General features: G+C 40.6%; 2 protein-coding genes and 1 pseudogene across 2 annotated transcripts; all 3 read left to right on the top strand.

The window, feature by feature from the left end:
- The first annotated feature begins 1,591 nt into the window (after positions 1–1,591).
- LOC150000659 (protocadherin alpha-7-like) lies at positions 1,592–4,055 on the top strand. The gene has a single exon (XM_090290245.1). The coding sequence runs from the start codon at positions 1,611–1,613 to the stop codon at positions 4,053–4,055; it is 2,445 nt and encodes an 814-aa protein (XP_090146371.1). The 5' UTR covers positions 1,592–1,610.
- A 3,323-nt stretch (positions 4,056–7,378) lies between these two features.
- LOC150000658 (protocadherin alpha-8-like) lies at positions 7,379–9,830 on the top strand. Its single transcript, XM_090289380.1, has one exon. It carries the CDS (start codon positions 7,379–7,381, stop codon positions 9,788–9,790), a length of 2,412 nt encoding a protein of 803 aa, XP_090145506.1. The 3' UTR covers positions 9,791–9,830.
- Positions 9,831–14,530: 4,700 nt separating this feature from the next.
- LOC150000657 (protocadherin alpha-10 pseudogene) lies at positions 14,531–22,753 on the top strand (annotated as a pseudogene).
- The last annotated feature ends 9 nt before the right edge of the window (positions 22,754–22,762 follow it).

The raw sequence follows: 22,762 nt of genomic DNA, 5'->3' as shown, positions 1-22,762 counted from the left end.
ACATAAATATAACCATTTTTAGAAGGCAGAATATAATGAGGTACAAGCAAAGTAAATTCCTATGGTTCAAAATGAAAAAAAAAAGTTCTGCCTATTTCTCTTGTTGAAGGAACCCTTCAATGGCTATAATATTTTTAGTGGTTATATAATGGAGAAGTTTCCCCTGGGAGAATATTGAGTATAATAGGTATTCTTGGAAACAAATGAACTTAAGTGAGCACACAGAAAATTCCAAAGGTACCTGAAAACAAGGAATAGTTTGCTTTGGTCAAAACGTATGGCTCTCATAAGAAAGAGTATGAGGTAAGGGAAGAAAATTAATATGAGATAAATCTCTTGGGTAACTTTGAGTGCTACACAAAGAAATTTTAACTCACCTCTAATGTCCTTTAAAAACTATCAAAAAAGTGTGAAGCAGTTAGAATAAAAGGTGTTTTTCAAGAATATTACTGTCAGAGTTAAGTGAAGGTTGTGACAAGATGGCACAATCAGAAGCAACTACAATAATCTAGGAGAGCAGCAATATTTAGAACTCCATTAGGCAGAGATCAAACTTGGAAAGCATTAGAATGCAGATGTAATTATTTTACACAAAGTTAGGAACATATGAGTGAACATTTAAAACTTGCTCTGTTATGTACTATAAAAAGGATAAAATACCCCAAGCTTGATTAAAGGTCTGCTCTAAGTATGACAGATGAGTACCAACATTTATTTAATGAAATAAACTTACATGATAAAATGAAAAACCTAAGTTGTATTGAAGATTATAAAAACAGTGGATATTCATAAAACACGAGGCTTAGAAAAGATGGGAAGAATAAAGAGATATAAGAACCATGAACTCCTGAAGAAGATGATATCAATTCTGATGAAAAGAGAAACTCAGAATACTTCCTCCTTACAAAATTCACTTAATACAAACCATTCCCCTTCAAACTCCTCAAAACCAATCACTGTTTTCTTAAGAAAAGTACACAAATTAGTTGCTTATATCCCTTACTTCCTAAAAACAAACAACCTATCTAATATTTTCTTCCATTGGTAGATTCTTGAGATCCCGAGTCCCTAGAGAAACTGGGAATTTTCTTATCAGAAGTCTAAGAAAATAGAGTTTCCTGAATCTTATCAAAGAGTTTTAAAACTTAACGCAATTCGTTTGTCACTTAGACTTTTATTTCTAGTTCAAAACTTTGTGGAAATACCAGCTATCAAGGCACAATGAAACCACAATTATGGTCACACTAAATATTCAGAAGTCAGGTTTCCTAAGAATACTTTCAGCAAGCATGAGAATGTTTCTTTTAACAAAAACAAAGGAAAAATTCAGAGGTTGAAATAAAACTTTGTATCTTATATAAAATAGATTTTTGTAATTTGTACTTACTTTTTGGGCCACATGATGTCGCTCTTTACCGTGAAATTCTCTCGTATTCAAGACAAAACTAAGTCATCCATTTTCATATTGGAAAGACGCTCCACACGGTTACACTAGCCAGAAATTGAACAATGGCGAGCAAATCAAGATACCAAAGAAGGGATAAGAAGATTCTTGTACATTTTGAGACAAGTTACGCTGACTAGAATTTTAAAAACGACAATACTTTAAAATGGTGCACTTGAATCCAGGCGTTTCGGGAAACCGGAATCTACTGCTGTTGTTTATAATTCTCACAGCATGGGAGACCGGGAGAGCCCAAGTTCACTACTTGGTCCCTGAGGAGGCCAAACACGGCACCTTCGTGGGCCGCATCGCGCAGGACCTGAGGCTGGAGCTGGCGGAGCTGGTGCCGCGCCTGTTCCGGGTGGCGTCCAAAGGCCACGGGGACCTTTTGGAGGTAAATCTGCAGAATGGCATTTTGTTTGTGAATGCTCGGATCGACCGCGAGGAGCTGTGCGGGAGGAGCACGGAGTGCAGCATCCACCTGGAGGTGATCGTGGAGAAGCCGCTGCAGGTTTTCCATGTGGAGGTGGAAGTGAAGGACATTAACGACAACCCGCCTGTGTTCCCGAGAACGCAAAAGAATCTGTTTATCTCGGAATCCAGGTCGCTTGACTTTCGGTTTCCACTAGAGGGTGCATCCGACGTAGATATCGGGGAGAACGCTTTGTTGACTTACAAACTGAGCCCCAATGAGTATTTCTCTCTGGACGAACCAACCACAGACCAAGAGGTAAGACCTCTTGGACTTGTATTACGGAAACCTTTAGACAGAGAAGAAGTTCTGGAGATCTTCTTAGTGCTCACGGCCACTGATGGTGGCAAACCTGAGCTGACTGCCACTGTTCAGTTACACATCACAGTGCTGGACGCCAATGACAACGCCCCAGCTTTCGACCGAACACTCTATGCGGTGAAATTACCAGAAAATGTTCCCAATGGAACATTGGTAATCAAAGTTAATGCCACAGATCTAGACGAAGGGTCGAATGGGGATATCATTTACTCATTTTCTAGTGATGTTTCTCCAGATGTAAAATCTAAGTTCTACATAGACCCAGTAAGTGGGGAAATTCTAGCTATAGGACATATCGATTTCGAAGAAACTAAAGCCTACAATATTAGAGTAGAGGCAATTGATAGAGGTTACCTATCACTGGCTGGTCACTGTACAGTTCTTGTGGAAATTATGGACCATAATGACAATGCTCCAGAATTGACTGTCACTTCCTTGTCTCTTCCTATCTCAGAGGATGCTCATCCAGGCACAGTCATAACCTTGATTAAAGTATCTGACCGAGATTCTGGAGCCGACGGTCAAGTGACCTGCTCTCTAACAGCTCATGTTCCCTTCAAGCTGGTGTCCACCTTCAAGAATTACTATTCGCTGGTGCTGGACAGCGCCTTGGACCGCGAGAAGGTGTCGGACTATAAGTTGGTGGTGACAGCACGGGACGGGGGCTCGCCTTCGCTGTCGGCCACAGCCAGCGTGTCCGTGGAGGTAGCCGACGTGAACGACAACGCACCGACTTTCGCGCAGCCCGAGTACACAGTGTTCGTCAAGGAGAACAACCCGCCGGGCTGCCACATCTTCACGGTGTCTGCACGGGACTTGGACGCACAGGAGAACGCGCTGGTGTCCTACTCGCTGGTGGAGCGGCGGGTGGGCGAGCGTGCGCTGTCGAGCTACGTGTCTGTGCACGCGGAGAGCGGCAAGGTGTACGCACTGCAGCCTCTGGACCACGAGGAGCTGGAGCTGCTGCAGTTCCAGGTGAGCGCGCATGACGCGGGCGTGCCGCCTCTGGGCAGCAACGTGACGCTGCAGGTGTTCGTGCTGGACGAGAACGACAATGCGCCCGTGCTGCTGCCTCCTGGGGCGGGCGGCCGGGGTGGCACTGTGAGTGAGCTAGTGTCTCGGTCTGTGAGTGCGGGCCACGTGGTGGCAAAGGTGCGCGCGGTGGATGCGGATTCTGGCTACAACGCGTGGCTATCTTACGAGCTACAGTCGGCAACAGGTGATGTACTCAGCCTATTCCGCGTGGGACTGTACACAGGCGAGATCAGCACGACCCGCGCCCTGGACGAAGCAGACGCTCCGCGCCAACGCTTGCTGGTGCTGGTGAAGGACCATGGCGAGCCGGCGTTGGTGACCACGGCCACCGTGTTACTGTCGCTGGTGGAGAGCAGCCAGGCGCCAAAGACCTCATCACGAGCATCTTCCAACGCCGCAAATGCGGAGGTTGCGCTGGTGGACGTGAACGTGTATCTGATCATCGCCATCTGCGCGGTGTCCAGCCTGCTGGTGCTCACGCTGCTGCTGTACACGGCTCTGAGGTGCTTTGCGGTGCCCACCGAGGGCGTGTGCGGGCCGGGGAAGCCCACGCTGGTGTGCTCGCCGGGGAAGCCCACGCTGGTGTGCTCCAGCGCGGTGGGGAGCTGGTCTTATTCACAGCAGAGGCGGCAGAGGGTATGCTCTGGGGAGGGGCCGCCCAAGGCGGACCTTATGGCCTTCAGCCCCAGCCTACCTCAGGGTCCCAGCTCTGCAGACAAGGTGAGTCTAAAGAAATTTTATTTTCCGCAATTAAAAAAAAATCTTTTAAAGGTTTTCTGCTAAAATACTTCTTATTTAATTTATTCTATTTTAATTGATAGACCTATATATAATTTTTATTTTAATGTAATTGCTCTGTTTGCACTATTTCTTTACCTTGAATTATGGTTATGTTAAATATGCAATTTTGTTTTTGGAATGTCCAATCTTTTAGGTTAAAATTGGCAATTTATATTTTTTCCTATTTTTGTATAAAATTTTTACTAATTGGAATAATAGCTTCACTTTGTGTTATATAGTGGAATTCTGTAACTGAATCTTTACATGTCCACACTTCACTGTGAAGTTTTTATAACTTTTAAAAAATAAATTTGATATATTTGCCCTAGCCAGTGTGGCTCAGCTTGTTGGGCTGTTGTCCCATAAAGTAAAAGGTCACTGATTGGATTCCTAGTCAGGGCATATGCTTGGATTGCAGGGTCGGTGTGGCCTGGGAGCTACAAGAGGCAACTGATCGATGTTTCTCTCCCTCTCTTTCACCCTCCTTTCCTTTCTCTAAAATAAATACAATCTTAAAAAATTTTATTTATTGTTTTTCTATTACAGTTGTCCCACTTTTTTCTCCCATTTCTCCCCCCAACCCCCCACCCCTTCTCCCACAGTCAATTCCCACCCCGTTGTCCATGTCCATGGGTCATTTATACTAGTTCCTTTACTAGACTCTTCCCCTTCTTTCCTGCTTCTCCCCCATAAATAAATCTTTTAAAACAATAAGATAAGAACACATTTGATATATGACATATTCCATACATTCTTATTTTATAAAAATTTATATTTCAAATCATCTGTTCAATATTGCCTTTTTATATTTAATCTAAAAACTGAACTATCTTAATTTCTTTATATGCTAATCTATTATCTCTTTTCTATTTTCTTTGTCTAGTAACTGACTTCTTATTAACTTACTGTGTAGATTTTTTTGCCCTGTCCATGATAAATACTATTTATAACTTAAAAATAGAATTTAAATGACATTTCAATATATATTTATTTTGTTCCTTGTTTGTATAGTTGATATATTCACACTCAAAATTTCAAACCACCAAATCTAGTATATAGTGACAAGTCTCACTGTCACCTTCAACCCTAAACCATTCATTTTAGACTCTCTGAGTTGCTGAAACATTTATAAAGTTTTTAGTTTCTGCCAAGATTTTATATGTATATATGTACCTACACTCTGCCTTTCTTTTAAAAAAAAAGGCAAGAAATTTCACTTAACCTACTTTTATGTACTCTTTTCCCCTACTATATCTTGATATTTATGCCATATTATTCTTATTAAAAACTTTTTGGTTGTTTGATTGTTTTCTCTTTTTAAAAAAATATCTGCATCTTGTTTTATTGTATGGATATATGATGATTTATTCATCCATTTCTATGCTTATACATTAGGGGAGCAATACCTTAATTATACAGACTCATAACCACTAGTATTGTCAACATTTACAGTTTTTAAAATCTTTTAACTTACAAAAATTTTGATTAGTTAAAAATTATTGTCAACTTTTACAGTTGGTAAAATCTTAGTATATATACCTTTGGAAGTCATTTCAGGGTGTTTGTTTTCAGCGTTCTTTTACATAAATGTGGAGATTTGACAGTTCAAGAAGTTTCCATATTCAATGGAATTATTTATCATTGAGCAGTAATTTGCATCCACCAAAATAAGACCAAATTTGCTGCTTTTGTTGAAAGAATGTAGGAAAACATAAATAGTCTAACTCTTGGTGATTAATTGTAATTCTACTTTTTACTGCTTTATTTTTCTTTTATTCTTACATACATATACTTTAAAAACTATTTTCCAAGAATGTTTTGAGAAAACTTTAAAATTCTACTTTTGGAATGGGGGAATTACTAGAAGTTGATAAAAATCTTCCTCCATACTCCAATCTTTATCCACCAATTATCACTTCCTTATTAAGGTAATTTAAAAAAGAAATTCATACTCTGACATAATAAGGCTATGGAATTTTTCTTTTGTTGGGAAAAAGTCCTAACAGACCTGGCTGCTGTGGCTCAGTGGATTGAGTGTTGGCCTGAGAGCCAAGTGTCGCTGGTTCGATTCCCAGTCAGGGCACATGACTAGTTGGCACATCAGGTCACCAGTCAGGGGCACGAGTGAGAGGGAACCACACAGTGATGTTTCTCTTCCTCTCTTTCTCTTTTCCCTTCTCTCTAAAAATAAAATAAATAAACAAACAATTAATTAATTTTTAAAAAGTCCTAGCACAGCTATTGAGTAATGCAATTATCTTTATATAATCTTTCTCATTATTTAGAATGAACTATAGAGATAATTTCTGAGTACTTTAAGTGAGGGCAACATAAGGAATTTCACAGAAAATGCTTATTCCTCTCACCCATATTACATGTGTTTATATAAGGCTTTTAAAGATGTTTATATTATTACTGAAAATATCACTGTGATTACATGTTAATCACATTCTCACACATCTGGGTTGCTAGGAACTTGAGTAGAAGCTATATGTGATGCTTTACTTAAGTTTTAAAAATTAGAAATCTTCTGTTAGGGCTAAGTTAATGAAATACTCTTACCTCCCAAGAAAACCTTTAATGTAAAAAATGTTGATCAACACATACTTTATGATGTCTTTTCTGATTGTAAGAAAAGTGCTCATTTTTGTCTCCAAATGATGAAAGTTCAGTGATAAGTGCCTCTACAGAGATTCCAATTAAATATATTAAGACAGATCTCATTAAATAAAGGTGCTTTTTAAATCACAGTCACCTTTGAAGGTATTTCAGGTATGCCAGAATCTTGACGATCACAGGTTATTTGAAAACTTTTTACCATTGAGAATTGATAGCATATGAATTCAAAGGAGAGCTCAATTGCCTACTATAGAGGCATTTAAGGTGCATAAGTAACTACTAACTTATGAGCTGGACATAACAATGTTTAAAATATTGGGAAGAAATTTCTTTATGAAGAAAGAGATACACAACTGGATCCAAAGTTAATGCAAGGAGCCAGGCGGCATAAATGTCTCTATGACTGATAAAGGTGAAAATCCACTATTAAGTAGGATAAGGGAAAAGAATAGATTCATTGGATTAGAAGAACCTCATTGTAGAGGAGGTAAGTGAATTCAATAATTATTACCCTTGTGAGCCGCATGATGTCGCTGTCTACAAAGAAGTTCTGTCTAGCCAAGCTCCAGACTTTAGTACTCCTGTATCTGTCTCTAAATGCTGAACAATGGCGGAGGCAGCAGAATTGGTTTCAAGTCTCCAGGTTATGCAGTAGTTCGTCTTTACATTAAACAAGCTGTTTGATAGCAACAAAACGAGTACTTGACATGGTGTTTTCTTGGCGAGGAGGCCCGGAAGCCCGGTGTCTGCTGCTTTCGCTTTTGGTTCTGGCAGCTTGGGAGACTGGGAGCGGCCAAGTCCACTACTCGGTCCTGGAGGAGGCCAAACACGGCACCTTCGTGGGCCGCATCGCTCAGGACCTGGGGCTGGAGCTGGCGGAGCTGGTGCCGCGCCTGTTCCGGGTGGCGTCCAAAGGCCACGGGGACCTTCTGGAGGTAAACCTGCAGAATGGCATTTTGTTTGTGAATTCTCGGATCGATCGCGAGGAGCTGTGCGGGCGGAGCGCGGAGTGCAGCATCCACCTGGAGGTGATCGTAGAGAGGCCATTGCAGGTTTTCCATGTGGTGGTGGAAGTGAAGGACATTAACGACAACCCGCCTGTGTTCCTGGTGAAGGAGCAAAAGCTATTTGTTTCAGAATCCAGATTGCCAGATTCTCGGTTTCCACTAGAGGGTGCGTGGGATGCAGATATTGGAGCTAACTCCGTTTTAACCTATAAGCTTAGCTATAGTGATTACTTCATACTAGATGTGAATTCACAGAATGAAGAGAATAAGCAAGTCGAGCTCACGTTAAGGAAATCCCTGGACCGAGAGGAAACTCCCGAACATAACTTATTGCTCATGGCCACTGACGGAGGCAAACCTGAGCTCACTGGAACCCTTCAGGTTCTCGTCATTGTGCTGGATGTGAATGACAATGCTCCCAGTTTCCAACGATCTGAATATGAAGTAAAAATATTTGAAAACACAGACAATGGAACAATAGTTATCAGACTAAATGCTTCTGATCCAGATGAAGGATCTAATCAGGAGATTTATTATTCTTTTAATAGCCTTGTTCCATCCATGGTTATTGACCAGTTTAGCATAGATTCAGATACTGGAGAAATAACAATTCGAAAGAATCTGGATTTTGAAAAAGCGAATTCATATAAATTCCGCATTGATGCCACGGACAGAGGCCACCCACCGATGGCGGGTCACTGTACAATTTTGGTAAAAGTCTTAGATGTTAATGATAACGTCCCTCAGATTTCCTTGACTTCATTGTCCCTTCCAGTGAGGGAGGACGCTCCACTCGGTACTGTGATTGCGCTAATCAGCGTGTCTGACCGAGATGCTGGAGCCAATGGTCAGGTGACCTGCTCCTTGATGCCTCACGGGCCCTTCAGGCTAGTTTCCACCTTCAGGAATTACTATTCACTGGTGCTGGACAGCGTCCTGGATCGCGAGAGCGTGTCGGACTATGCGGTAGTAGTGACCGCGCGGGACGGGGGTTCGCCTTCGCTGTCGGCCACAGTCAGCGTGTCCGTGGAGGTAGCCGACGTGAACGACAACGCGCCGACTTTCGCGCAGCCCGAGTACACGGTGTTCGTCAAGGAGAACAACCCGCCGGGCTGCCACATCTTCACTGTGTCTGCGCGGGACTTGGACGCACAGGAGAACGCGCTGGTGTCCTACTCGCTGGTGGAGCGGCGGGTGGGTGAGCGTGCGCTGTCGAGCTACGTGTCTGTGCACGCGGAGAGCGGCAAGGTGTATGCGCTGCAGCCTCTGGACCACGAGGAGCTGGAGTTGCTGCAGTTCCAGGTGAGCGCGCATGACGCGGGCGTGCCGCCTCTGGGCAGCAACGTGACGCTGCAGGTGTTCGTGCTGGACGAGAACGACAATGCGCCCGTGCTGCTGCCGCCTGGGGCAGGCAGTGGGGGCACTGCGGTGAGTGAGCTGGTGTCTCGGTCTGTGGGTGCAGGCCACGTAGTGGCGAAGGTGCGCGCGGTGGACGCGGACTCTGGTTATAACGCGTGGTTGTCTTATGAGCTGCAGCCGGCGGCGGGTCATGACCGCTGCCCGTTCCGCGTAGGGCTGTACACGGGCGAGATCAGCACGACACGAGCCCTAGAGGAGGTGGATGCTCCGCGCCAGCGCTTGCTGGTGCTGGTGAAGGATCATGGGGAGCCAGAACTGGCGGCCACAGCCACCGTGCTGCTGTCGCTGGTGGACAGCGGCCAGGTGTCCAAGACCTCATTACGAGTATCTTCCGGTGCTACGGTTGTGGAGACGGTTCTGGTGGATGTGAACGTGTACCTAATCATCGCCATCTGTGCGGTGTCCAGCCTGTTGGTGCTCACGCTGCTGCTGTATACGGCGCTGCGGTGCTCGTCACCGCCCACCGAGGGCGTGTGCGGGCCAGGGAAGCCCACGCTGGTGTGCGCCAGCGCAGTGGGGAGCTTGTCCTACTCGCAGCAGAGGCGGCAGAGGGTGTGCTCTGAGGAGGGACTGCCCAAGACGGATCTTATGGTCTTCAGTCCCAGCCTTCCTCCAGGTCCTCCTAGATCTGTAGTTGTAACCGGAGATCCAGAGGCTTCTTTTGACTCCTCTGGGAAGGTGGGTTGTTCTTAACACTTATAAATTAATTGATTAATTAAGTCTAGAAAATATTCTTATTACTTATACACTACATTTAAATAGTTCTTATCCTTTTATTTTTAGACATCTGGTCTAATTTTAAAATTTTATTACCAGAAACTAAATACCTTAAAATTATAGCTACTTTTGTGTTTGTTTCCACTTGCAATTGAGAATCATTATAAACTATACATTGAACAATTATTTTTTAGGTGCTGAATCCGTTTTATTTAAAACCTGTTATAAGAGTCATATTGAATTACTAAAGTACTCATGTCAGTGTCCCTGAAAACTACTTGGTGGAAACCAATTTAGTTGTGACACATTAAGTAAACTTCAACACCACTCTTATTTTTTTCATTTCTAAGGTATGGATAATATTTTAGTCTAATAACATGGGTTATAAGTAACCTAGAAGCCGAAATATGTAGAAATGGTTACCTTGTCAACTTTGTAGTTTTCTGCCTTTCTCTGGAAGGAGAACTTTTAGGGACATGGTTGATTAGCACTACTCAGTGTCTATAACCTCAGCGAGTAATCTCCAGTACACACTTGGAAACAGTTATTTAACTTTAGAAATGTAGTTCTAACAATAATGTTCCAAATATAATTCTTATTAAAACTGTAAAATGTTTCTATATGTCTGACAATATAGACAAGAAAATATTGGTTGAGAATCTTTTCTACTTTAGAAACTTTATCAAAATTTATAGTTTATCTGATATTGGAAAAAATATTTCCTGATTGATATTTTCTTTCTTCAAGAATACATTCTCCTTTTTATCATAATTTTCTGGTAATGATATAAAAGATCTACCTATATTCTACACTTTGAATTCTCTTGAAATTCATACTCTGTTACTTAAAAAATAACCCCTATCAGATTATATGGGTCTTCATTTTTTTCAATATTCCAAAAGACAGAAATCTGGATAATAGGTGACACAGCTTTAAAGTCACTACATGGTAAACTTCGATTTCCTGCATAATGTTTTTGAACTTTTCAAACTGATGATTCTTCACACTCTATTGTTAGTTCAAGCATGTGTTTTCTTTTCTAATTTATATTTAAAACTTCCTTTGTATTGGAGTTTTTATGAAGTGGTTAATATTTATATTCAGGCATTTTATTATTTGTTGTGTTAGGTACTTGACAATATATTCCTTAATTAAAAACTCGGTGGAGCAAGATCAGACTGAACTTTAGAATAGAGCCACAGTAGTGTAAACATGAAAATGCAAGCAAAATTACATAAAATATTCCAATAATTTTATTTCATTCTATAAAAAACGTGTTTGGTATATGCTACAAATAACTTTTTTTTCATTTTATCTCTTTTAAGACTTGAATAATTTTGGAACTTTTGTGGTAAACCTGTCTATTTCTGTCAGCACAAAACTTACCTTAAATCTAGACTTACACCTTCAAATATCTCTGTCCTTGCACTTTTTTCAGGTTTTATGTGCTATTTGAATTTGGGCTAAAGTATTTAAATATGTTATATTGATCAAGGAATGCTACAAATGTCATTCCCTCCCAAATCCACCTTAAATCTCTTAGAGCTAGTATTATTTACTAAGTAGTTACTATTTCTTCTATAATGATACATTTTATTCTTTATTATTGATTGCTGTATTGATATTATTGGTAATTTAGTCCTTTAAATTAATCTTTATTCTCTCCCAGAATATGGGCTGTCATAATATGCAAAATTTCAGAGAGTAAGTGAACATCTTAGTACTGAATTAATTTTTTTGGTCATCAGGAAGTATGAGAACATTGAGATCCAGGAAGGTCAGAATTCAAAACAAGTAGAAAGTTCAAAATACAGAGGTGAGAACACAGAAGACATTTTAGTATTGTGCCTAATAGCTCTCTCTCTGTGCTTCTATAAGTAGCATTCCCCAATTCAAGCCAGAATCATGAAACCAATATTAAAGCTCCTCTATGCCAGTCTGTAAGTTGTAGTTTCTATATAGGGCTAACTAAGTTATGAGCCAATCTCAGACATTTTTGTAAGTAAACAGAGCACTGTAAATAAGTATACAATACTACAGCATTAGTAAAGCATATCCCAGGCAAATTAAGGTATATGGTCAGCCAGTTATTAGATCTGATAATGCTAACTGTATTAACAACTCTGGTTTTCAGACTCCACATCAGAATATCTGAAATAAGTGGTACTGGCAAATTTGCATATTAACAAGCACCTCAGGTGATTCTTATCCAACTAAAGTTTTAGATCCAATAGCCCTATGAGATGCTGGGCAAAGCAGTTTTCTATTATATGATGAAGTGTAATATAGCTACACCCTACTTATTATTCATTATTGGAGATTGATTTTCAGACATTTATGTTATTACCTAGTATAAAATGTACCTTAAGAGGACTGAAGCTTAGTTTATGTCATTACCTTGTGTTGAGATCATTAATTAATGATAAGCTTATTTTAAGACCCCAGATAGTAGCTCAAAATGAACATTGGTATTGTGGTTGGATGGATACCTCATTACATTTTAATTTATGCTTTATAAGAAAATTAACTCTTAAAATCAGCATTTGAATGTACTTTGACACCAGAGTCATTCTACATAAGTAAGGAGGTATAAAAACAGAATTTAGGAGCACACATAAATCAATGAACCCAATAACCCTCATCCCCATCAGTTTCCTTATTCATAAATGTTGCTGTATTTCAGCTCTAGGTAAAAATAAGAGTTCAAAATTATTGATTTCTTAAAAGTATCTCTTTTATAAATCATAACATCATTGAAGTAAAGAAATTAACCTCTGGACAAGACCACAGGTCCTATTAAGTTTTCCTTAAAGATAAACTTGAAGTTTTTTCAGTCTCATAAATATATTAATGGAGAATTTAAGTTACTGCATATTTGATTCCAAAAAATATTTTGTGGCAACTGGTGATGAAAAACTTTATTGACACTGATAAAACTATTAGATAATTCAAAAACTGTATATTTAAGGGTATTTGAAAAGCTTAAGTATAATAAAGATGAAAGTAGTTGTCTATGAAAGTGGAAATCATACATTTTTGAATTATTTTACTTATTTATAAAATAACGTTCTTTTTTGCCTATGTAAGATGTATATAAAAAAGTGAAACATCTCCCTTTCTAACTGATTTCTCAGTAAGAGTCTTTTATGTTTTCTTAAAGAGGAGACTCTACTCAGCCTGAGCAGTAGCAGTAGTGAAGGCATTGTAGAGCTACAATATTCTATTGGTAACAATTTTCCCCAAGGAATCAGTTTTGGTCTTCAGCATTACAAAAATAAGTGTGGCTAAATTGAGGCCTGAGAATAATTGCCACTTATGAAGCATTCACTCTCCTTAAGGTACTACACTTGGCACTTAATTGACACAACCACCATATTATTATACAAATGTTATAAAAGTGGGAACTCAGACTGAGAGAGGTTAAATTGTTTTCTCCAAGTCACACAACTAGTAAGTTGGAAAACGGGGGTCAGGACGGAGAGATTTCTGATGTTGAAGCTAGTGTTCTCTTTTAGAATTTGCAAACATTTCACAGAGAATTGATGCTTCAGATTATGGACTAAATAAGGTTTATTTAATCTCAAAATAATGACAAAGAGAAATGAATTGTCAGAAATTAAAGAAACCTAAATTTGTCATCCAACAAAATATGAGTATGCTCATTATTACACATATATTAAGGGTATTTTCAAATTTAGCTAATGAAGTGATAATCACAGTTAGGGAAAGAATTACTTCTCTGAGATTCTACATTTACTGGGGATTTGCACTAGCAATGGACAATGATTGTTATTATTTATAAAAGGGACATAATGTGAGGCTTTGACAATCCATAGAGATAGAGGTATGTAAAACAGACAATGCAGACAACAGGGCCCTCAGTGAGAGCCTCAACCAGGCCTTCCTGGGCTTCACATAGGTAGGTATGTGGCACCCTCTGCCCTGGACAGCATCAAGGAAGGCTTCTGCTTCCAGTCCAAGCTGAGCTCCCCCAGGTACCTCAACAGCAGACCCCAGCCCCCTGTCAAACCTCTGTAGTTCTCACCCTTCAAAGGATTCTGGCCCAACCGTGGCCCACTGGACCCCATGGAGCCCCTTCTACCTCCTCTCCTGTGGCAGCAGCTGCCACCACCAGCCTGTAGCACTGTCCCCATCGGCCTCTGACCCCCTTCAGGGACCAGGAAGTCCTAGAGGGGTTATGGGCGTCCTGGGAGCTAAGAGGGCGGGTAGGGATGAGGACAGCTGTTGAGGCTCCTCCCTGCAGGCCGTGAGGGCAGCGGGACCCTGGGGAGCTCTAGGGGTACAGGAGTGAGTGTGTGAGAACTCTTTCTGTATTAGGAGTGCCTGTAAAACTGAATCATGAGCATGAAGGACTGGCTGCAGGTAATGGCTACTGGTGAAGGGCCCTCCCAAAGTTGAACTGTGCACTTGCAGAATTAATGTATCAAATGAGGAGGGGGAAAAAACTTTGAATGAAAGAAAATTAATTAATGGAATTGTACTTACACATTAAGCCACCGGATGTCGCTGTCTTCCACAAAATGGGTTTTTAGAACAAAGGCAGAAACTCATGCTTCTCAAGGACTAGGAAGGAGCTTCATTCTGAGATCTCAACCATTGCGACACAATTGAATGTTAAGAAATCCAACCGGAAAATTCAGGGCGTGTGAGTCTTCTAGACAGCTGATTCATAGATTTTAAAAACTGGGAAAAGGTATGTATGATGTTCATCTGCAGACCCAAAGGCCTGAGACCTGTCACCTGCTGCTTTTGCTTCTGCTTCTCGCATCGTGGGAGAACGGGAGCTGCCAGGTTCACTACTCGGTCCCTGAGGAGGCCAAACACGGCACCTTCGTGGGCCGCATCGCTCAGGACCTGGGGCTGGAGCTGACGGAGCTGGTACCGCGCCTGTTCCGGGTGGTGTCCAATGGCCACGGGGACCTTCTGGAGGTAAATCTGCAGAATGGCATTTTGTTTGTGAATTCTCGGATCGACCGCGAGGAGCTGTGCGGGCGGAGCGCGGAATGCAGCATCCACCTGGAAGTGATCGTGGAGAGACCGCTGCAGGTTTTCCATGTGGAGGTGGAGGTCAAAGATATTAACGACAATCCGCCTGTGTTCTCTGTCTCAGAACAAAAGCTCTCAATACCGGAATCTCGATTGCTTGACTCTCGATTTCCGCTAGAAGGCGCATCTGATGCGGATGTTGGAGAAAACGCAATGCTTACGTACAGACTTAGTGCAAATGAGTTTTTCATTCTTGATATTATAAACAAAAAAGACAAAGGCAAATTCCCAGTACTTGTTCTAAGAAAACTGCTAGATCGTGAAGAAAATCCCCAGCTTCCGTTGTTATTAACGGCAACTGATGGAGGCAAACCGGAACTTACCGGATCTGTTTCTCTGCTGATCTTGGTGTTGGATGCCAATGATAATGCTCCCATATTTGACCGATCCATTTATGAAGTTAAGATGTATGAAAATGCACCGAACCAAATGTTAGTAATATGGCTAAATGCTTCTGATGCGGATGAAGAAATAAACAAGGAACTGATATATTCATTTAGCTCTTTGGTTAAACCCAGCATAAGAAGGAAATTTCTAATGAATGAAAGGACTGGAGAAATAAGAGTAAATGATGTCATTGACTTTGAGGATAGTAGCACTTATGAAATTCATGTAGATGTTACAGATAAAGGACACCCACCTATGGCTGGTCACTGCACGGTCCTAGTGGAAATCCTGGATGAAAATGACAATTCACCTGAAGTGGTTGTTACTTCACTGTCTCTTCCGGTGCTAGAGGATGCTCAGATGGGCACTGTCATCGCCTTGATCAGCGTGTTTGACCGTGACTCTGGCTCCAATGGGCAGGTGACCTGCTCCCTAACACCCTATGTGCCCTTCAAGCTGGTGTCTACCTTCAAGAATTACTATTCACTGGTGCTGGACAGCGCCCTGGACCGCGAGAGCGTGTCGGACTATGCGGTAGTAGTGACCGCGCGGGACGGGGGTTCGCCTTCGCTGTCGGCCACAGCCAGCGTGTCCGTGGAGGTGGCCGACGTGAACGACAACGCGCCAGCGTTCGCGCAGCCTGAGTACATGGTGTTCGTCAAGGAGAACAACCCGCCGGGCTGCCACATCTTCACGGTGTCCGCGCGGGACTTGGACGCGCAGGAGAACGCGCTGGTGTCCTACTCGCTGGTGGAGCGGCGGGTGGGTGAGCGTGCGCTGTCGAGCTACGTGTCTGTGCACGCGGAGAGCGGCAAGGTGTACGCGCTGCAGCCTCTGGACCACGAGGAGCTGGAGCTGCTGCAGTTCCAGGTGAGCGCGCATGACGCGGGCGTGCCGCCTCTGGGCAGCAACGTGACGCTGCAGGTGTTCGTGCTGGATGAGAATGACAACGCGCCCACGCTGCTATCACCAGGGGCGGGCGGCAGGGGAGGCGCGGTGAGTGAGCTAGTGTCTCGGTCTGTGGGAGGGGACCACGTGGTGGCAAAAGTGCGCGCGGTGGATGCTGACTCTGGCTACAACGCGTGGTTGTCTTACGAGCTGCAGTCAATGGAGGGTGGTGTGCGCGGCCCGTTCCGCGTGGGGCTGTACACGGGCGAGATCAGCACGACGCGTGCCCTGGACGAAGCAGACCCTCCGCGCCAGCGTCTGCTGGTGCTGGTGAAGGACCACGGCGAGCCGGCGCTGGCGGCCACGGCCACCGTGTTGCTGTCCCTAGTGGAGAGCAGCCAGGTGCCAAAGATCTCATCGCGAGTGTTTTCCAGCCATGCGAGCTCGGACACAGGCCTGATGGATGTGAACGTGTACCTAATCATCGCCATCTGTGCGGTGTCCAGCCTGTTGGTGCTCACGCTGCTGCTGTACACGGCTCTGCGGTGCTCGACGCCGCCCACTGTCGGCGCATGCGGGCCAGGGAAGCCCACGCTGGTGTGCTCCAGCGCGGTGGGGAGCTGGTCCTATTCGCAGCAGAGGCGACAGAGGGCGTGCTCTGGGGAGGGGCCGCCCAAGACGGATCTCATGGTCTTCAGTCCCAGTCTTCCACCCTGTCCTGTACCAGTGGTGGAGGTGGAAGAACAGTCTGTTGGAGGGGATCACTCTAGAAAGGTGGGCATTACTTTTTAATTTTCGTATTTTGTTTTGTGAATGATATTTTATTTCACTACTTTTTCCCCTCACATACATGTCTTGGAATATCTTCATCCTTTGTCTGTATAGCATATGTCTATAATACCTTAAGTATATCTAGTAATACCTATTGTAACATAGTTTATTTTAAAAGTTCATTTTATATTTTGTTTATTGCACCCTGTGCATCAAGTTTTGCTTGATACTTCAACTTTTAAAAATATTCCATTTATATTGAACTTATTTATATTGTAATACAAATATTTAATGTTGGTTGTAGGTTTTTCATACACCATTATCTTTTTAATATTATAAATATTTGTAGGTTTAGTACTTTAATTCACAAGTTTACTTACTTTTCAAACCTAAATTTTAAAATGACCCTGTTATAGTAACAAAAAGACTGATACAGTCAATTTTCTTCCTGATAAAAATGTGCTTTTTGCTCACTAAGTAAAGAATATATGTAGTGTAAAATAACTTATAATGCATAATAGAAATTTAATAGTCAATGTTTATATTTTATTGTTTTTCTAAAGTATATTTTATTGATTATGCTATTATAGTTGTCTCAATTGCTTTCCCTTTGTCTCCCCCTCTATCCAGCAATACCACCCTCAGTTCATGTCCATGGGTCATGCATATAAGGTCTTTGGCTTCTCCATTGCCTATTTTGTACCCACTAATTCTGCTTCTTTTTAAAAAATATTTTAATTAATTTATTTCTAGAGAGAGGGGAAGGGAAGGAGAAAGACAGGGAGAGACATGTCAGTGTGTGGTTGCCTCTCCCATGCCCCAACTGGGACCCAGTTTGCAATCCAGGCATGTACACTGACTGGGATTTGAATTGGTGACCCTTTGGTTCACAGGCTGGGACTCAATTCACTGAGCCACACCAGCCAAGGCCAATTATACTTCTTAATCCTGTACCTTTTCCCCAACTTCCCTTTTCCCCCTCCTAGCTGATAACCCACCACATGAGCTCCATATCTGTGATTCTGTTCCTGTTCTAGTTGTTTGCTTAGCTTGTTTTTGTTTTGTATTCAGTTGTTGATAGTTGTGTTTGTTGTCATTTTAATGTTCATCGTTTTTATCTTCTTTTTCTTAAATGTGTCCCTTTAATGTTTCATGTAATAAGGGCTTGGTGATGATGAACTCCTTTAGCTTTACCTTGTCTGGGAAACACTTTATCTGCTCTTTTCATTCTAAATGATAGCTTTGCTGGATAGAGTAATCTTGGTTTAGGTTCTTGCTTTTAGTCACTTGGAATACCTCTTGCCAGCTTCTTTTTGCTTGCAAAGTTTCTTTTGAGAAATTAGCTGATAGTCATATGGGGACTCCTTTGTAGTTAACTCTGCTTTCTCTTGCTGCTTTTAAGATTTTCTCTTTATCTTTAAACTTGTTGTCTTAATTATGATGTGTCTTGATGTGGTCCTCTTTGGATCCAAATTGTTTGGGACTCTCTGTGCTTCCTGGATTTGTATGTCTATTTCCTTTGCCAAATTAGGAAAGTTTTCTTTCATTATTTTTTTCAAATAAATTTTCAATTTCTTGCTCTTCCTCTTCTTCTGGTACCCGGATGTTTTCATGTTTAAAGTTGCCCCAGAGTTTCCTAAGTCTCTTCTTGTTTTTTTTAAATTCTTGTTTCTTCATTCTGTACTTGTTGACTGTTCTTCCTTATGTTCCAAATAATTGATTTGAACCCCGGCTTCCTTTCCTTCACTATTGGTTTCATGTGAATTTTAAAAATTTCACTTAGTGTAGCTTTCATTTCTTCCCTTATGTGTTTGCCATACTCATTGAGTTCTCTGAGCATCCATATTGCCAGTGTTTTGAACTCTCCATCTGATAGGTTGGCTATCTCTGTTTCGCTTAGTTTTTTTTCTGGAGTTTTGATCTGTTCTTTCATTTGGGTCATATTTCTTTGTCTCCTCAACTTGGCAGCCTCCCTGTGTCTGTTTCTGTGTATTAGATATAGCTGCTTTTATTCACTGTCTGGCTGCACCTGTTATGTGGAAAGGGACAGAGCCTTAGGTATTTGTCAGTGTGGCCAGTTTCACCACTTTGTGGCACAGTATAAGGTCAGAGAGGGAACAATGCCACTTCCTCAGCACTCACCCTTTTTCCAGTCACTTCAACCAATTCCTGTATGCAACTGGCACCCCTCTAGCTATTGCCCTGGTGGTGGTTCCCTGAGTGGGTAGGTTTGTGTATATTCTAGAGCTATCAGGGCCCTTTACATGGACTCTCTTGAGAGATAGACAGTTTCCTCCACTGTCCCAACTCTCATTGGTTTTCACAGTCAGAAGCTATGAGGCTTTATTTTCCTGGAGCTGGAACCCTGGGCTGCACTCTCTGGCCTGGGACTAGGATGGCTCCCTAGGTGTCCCTCCCAGCTTTTGTTTGTCATACATAAGTGTGGGAGTGCCCATCCTACTGGCTGCCTCAATACCATGTCCTCTCTGCCCCAGCTCCTGACTCCACACCTCGTACCCATCTGGATGAATATTTCTTTTTAAATCCTTGGTTGTCAGACTTCCATACAGTTTGATTTTCTGGCAGTTCTGGTTGTTTTTTGTTTTGAGGTTACTTATGATCCTTCTTATGGTTGTGTGAGGAGGCAAAGTGTGTCTACCTCTGCCTCCATCTCCATCTCGGCAGGAAGTCTGTATTTTATTTATAATAGTACAGTATGTAGAGTGGAAGTTCATTCATAAAAATGTTCTAATCTATGGAATTAACTTGCGTTTTGAGCTTTAAACATTTTATTTAATTTTATTTTTGTTGGTGGTACCTTTGTTAGTGTGTATTACTCACTTATTTTAGCAGTAGAAAAGGTTTCATAGTTATTTATATAATTTTATCCAGTAGATCTTTATCTTCTATTCATTTATTAGAATGAGGCACTGTTTATGATATTCAAGTATTAGCTCTTCCACTTTGAGGAAGGGGTCATGATTTTGTTTACTAATGGAGAGCACTTGAAAATCACTTTTAATTATAGAAGACTGAAAATTATTACTTTCATTCAAATTAATGTTAGAAGTTTGAAGAGAAAATGAAATTATCTTTTTAGAATGTATTGTATACTTCTCTGATGTCATATCATGCAATTTAGTGAGATAACTTCTCTAGACATCTTAAACCAGGTTGTGTTGGATGACGTAGACTTAGACATGCAAGACAATTAAATCTCATGGTGGCCAACACTACTCTACTAATTATGCCTTTTTGAAATTGGTTGTTATCTAACATCTATAATTTCCTTTAAAATTTTTTATTAATTTCAGGGTTACCAAATAGGAATGCAAGTCACTTATTATCTTGTCTCTGGTTTTTAGCAATTACTTTTTTCTTTCTGCATGCAGGCCAAATTTTTACTCCATGTGCTTCATAGCTTCCAATAAAACTTGACATCTCTGTTCAAGTTTAGGAACACTAAAAAGGAGAATTATGTCAGGAAGTTAAGCATGACATTGCCTTCAGTGTTAATACTTTCCACAGCCCATCTTTAACTCTTAGAGATTATAGATGGTAAGTTATGCACATTTCAACTTGTTTATAGAATTCCTCCCTCTTATATCTTCCCTCTCTTTCAGACCTTTATAATGTCAGTGTGCCCCTATGCAGAAAAACCTTGTCTAAAGACAACTCTTAATGTGATCTATAAATGACACATAGAATTATGTGTTTACTGATTTAGTCCTATTTGTTTACTTTGCCTTTTGGGGGGAGATATATTCTTTAAAAACACAAATATTCACAAAAATATCAACATAACAAGTTGGGATTTTATCCAGCAGCACAATAATCCTAAAGTTTATGGAAAAGAAAGTGCAGGAAGGAGAGGACATGATGAGATAGCTCAGAATGAGAAGTTGAGAGATAGCAAAGATAAATTTTTCTGATTTTAGTTTGACAGCATTTTTCTCTGGCTCTGTTAATAGAGATAAATATTCTTCAAAACTCTGTGAACAGTCTCTTCCATTCATTGCAGAATGATTGAATTTTTAAGATAAAAACAAATTTTCTGAAATCGAGGATTGCTTTTAACATTCTTGCAAAAAAAGAAATTAGTTCATTTCTTTTAAAACTACAGCATCTTATTTTTATAATCATGTTTAACTTGCTCTTTACTAGATGGTATTAAAACGAGGCTAATCATGAGTACTTTTTAGCTATGGTGATAGAGTATTTTTGTAATCTGTTTCAAGACGAGTAACCAACCCTTAGCTTTATTGACATACTATAGTTATTTAGCTATATGAAAGCCTTGGAATTTGGGGGCTTTAAAACAGTATTCAATATATACTTAATTCATGGAGGAGCCCTTTAAATCAAAAATAGAATGGTTTTTCAGCATGGCGTCATTTCCAAGAGACTAAATTATTTTAATTAGCAAATGAGGTTTATTTCTTAGTCATGCTTTAAAAAAAATGTAGTCACTTGCATGTGTTAATATTTTCCTTGCTCTTCTTTAGGCAAATATGTTGGTGAATTGATGGCTTTCACAATTAAAAAAAAATTAGTAGTAGTTTGAATTATAAACCTTTGGCATAGATTCACTGAATCGGCAGTTTAAAAAGTGTTTAAAATGAAAAGTTAACATTTACATATAACCTTAGATTCCATTGGTATCCACTTACAATTGTTTTAATAGAAAAATTTTTTATTTTCCCAAAGGCTGCCATCTTAGTGAAGGGGTTTCAGATATTAGATAGTTGATTCCTCAACAGCTTGAGAAGGATTAAAACATTTTTCTTTTTAAAAAGACAACACTGATAAACTTTACTGCAATTGATAAGTTATGAAAATCTCAATGTATTTTTTAATATTTGAGATGAATACAGTAAAATAAAATTGAGTGAATAAATGAGATTTAGAATAATCTTTATACCATAGTCTCTTTAGGCCAATTCTAGAATAAAATGGTATAAAAAACAGACAAATATAACAAATATATAAATATTTAGTGGTGTGGGCTTTTTTACTTATTAGAAATAGCAATGCATGTCATGCAAATTTAAGTTGTCCTTCAGGATGGAAACAACAACACTGACCCAGAGCAAATACAGAAATTGGATAAAAAGCTTTAAAATGAGACAAACATAAGATACTTTGTGTTTCCAGAAACCAGAACTTCATAAATTCATTAGCATCAAAGCAATTAAATCATTGAATGAACTGATAAGTAGCTTACAAATTAGCACTGATTTAAAATATCATTACATTAAAGAGGTAACTGAGAGAACTTGCATCTTGAGTTATCTCTACACGGCTGGACTAAATGTTTAGGATAATGTAACATATTATAAGGATTAAGCAATAGAAAATTATAGAATGTTAACAATGGAGTAAAATTAATAAGAAGCCATACCAAAATGACCAATTTCTAAAACTGTGAAAGAACAATGTCTAGAGTTTTCATTTTCATATACATGATAATATAGTTGTGCAGAAGTACATTCTCTTAGATGTCTATGTGCAAGGTAAAACTCTTCTTGGAATTCTAATTTATAAGACAAGACCCTTTAAATAGCTAGTGGTCACACAGAAGGAGTTAAAGGTCCACAAAGAAAAAACATGGACCAATATGAAGAAATCACAGAAGAAGCAATATTAGTGAAATACTCCCATAAATGCAAACGTACTTCCATTCTGAGCCACAGGATGTCGTTGTTCTCCAAGGAGAGTATTGCTTTGACAAAGAAAATTAACGATTATTCCCAGGACCAGAAAGATTCTCCACTGTTCCGGAGCTTTAAAGACTATAAACATGCCTACATTGTTAGGATCACCTGAGATCTCAGG

This window comes from Furipterus horrens, unplaced genomic scaffold (assembly GCF_987537825.1).
Source record: "Furipterus horrens unplaced genomic scaffold, mFurHor1.1.pri manual_scaffold_10, whole genome shotgun sequence".
NCBI lineage: Eukaryota > Metazoa > Chordata > Mammalia > Chiroptera > Furipteridae > Furipterus > Furipterus horrens.
The sequence above is the reverse complement of the archived record's forward strand: the minus strand, read 5'-3'. Positions and strand labels throughout refer to the sequence as shown.

What these genes read in the sequence shown, in the direction of transcription:
- LOC150000658 (XM_090289380.1), top strand. Translation starts at nt 7,379, where the DNA reads ATGGTGTTTTCTTGGCGAGGAGGCCCGGAAGCCCGGTGTCTGCTGCTT.
- LOC150000659 (XM_090290245.1), top strand. Translation starts at nt 1,611, where the DNA reads ATGGTGCACTTGAATCCAGGCGTTTCGGGAAACCGGAATCTACTGCTG.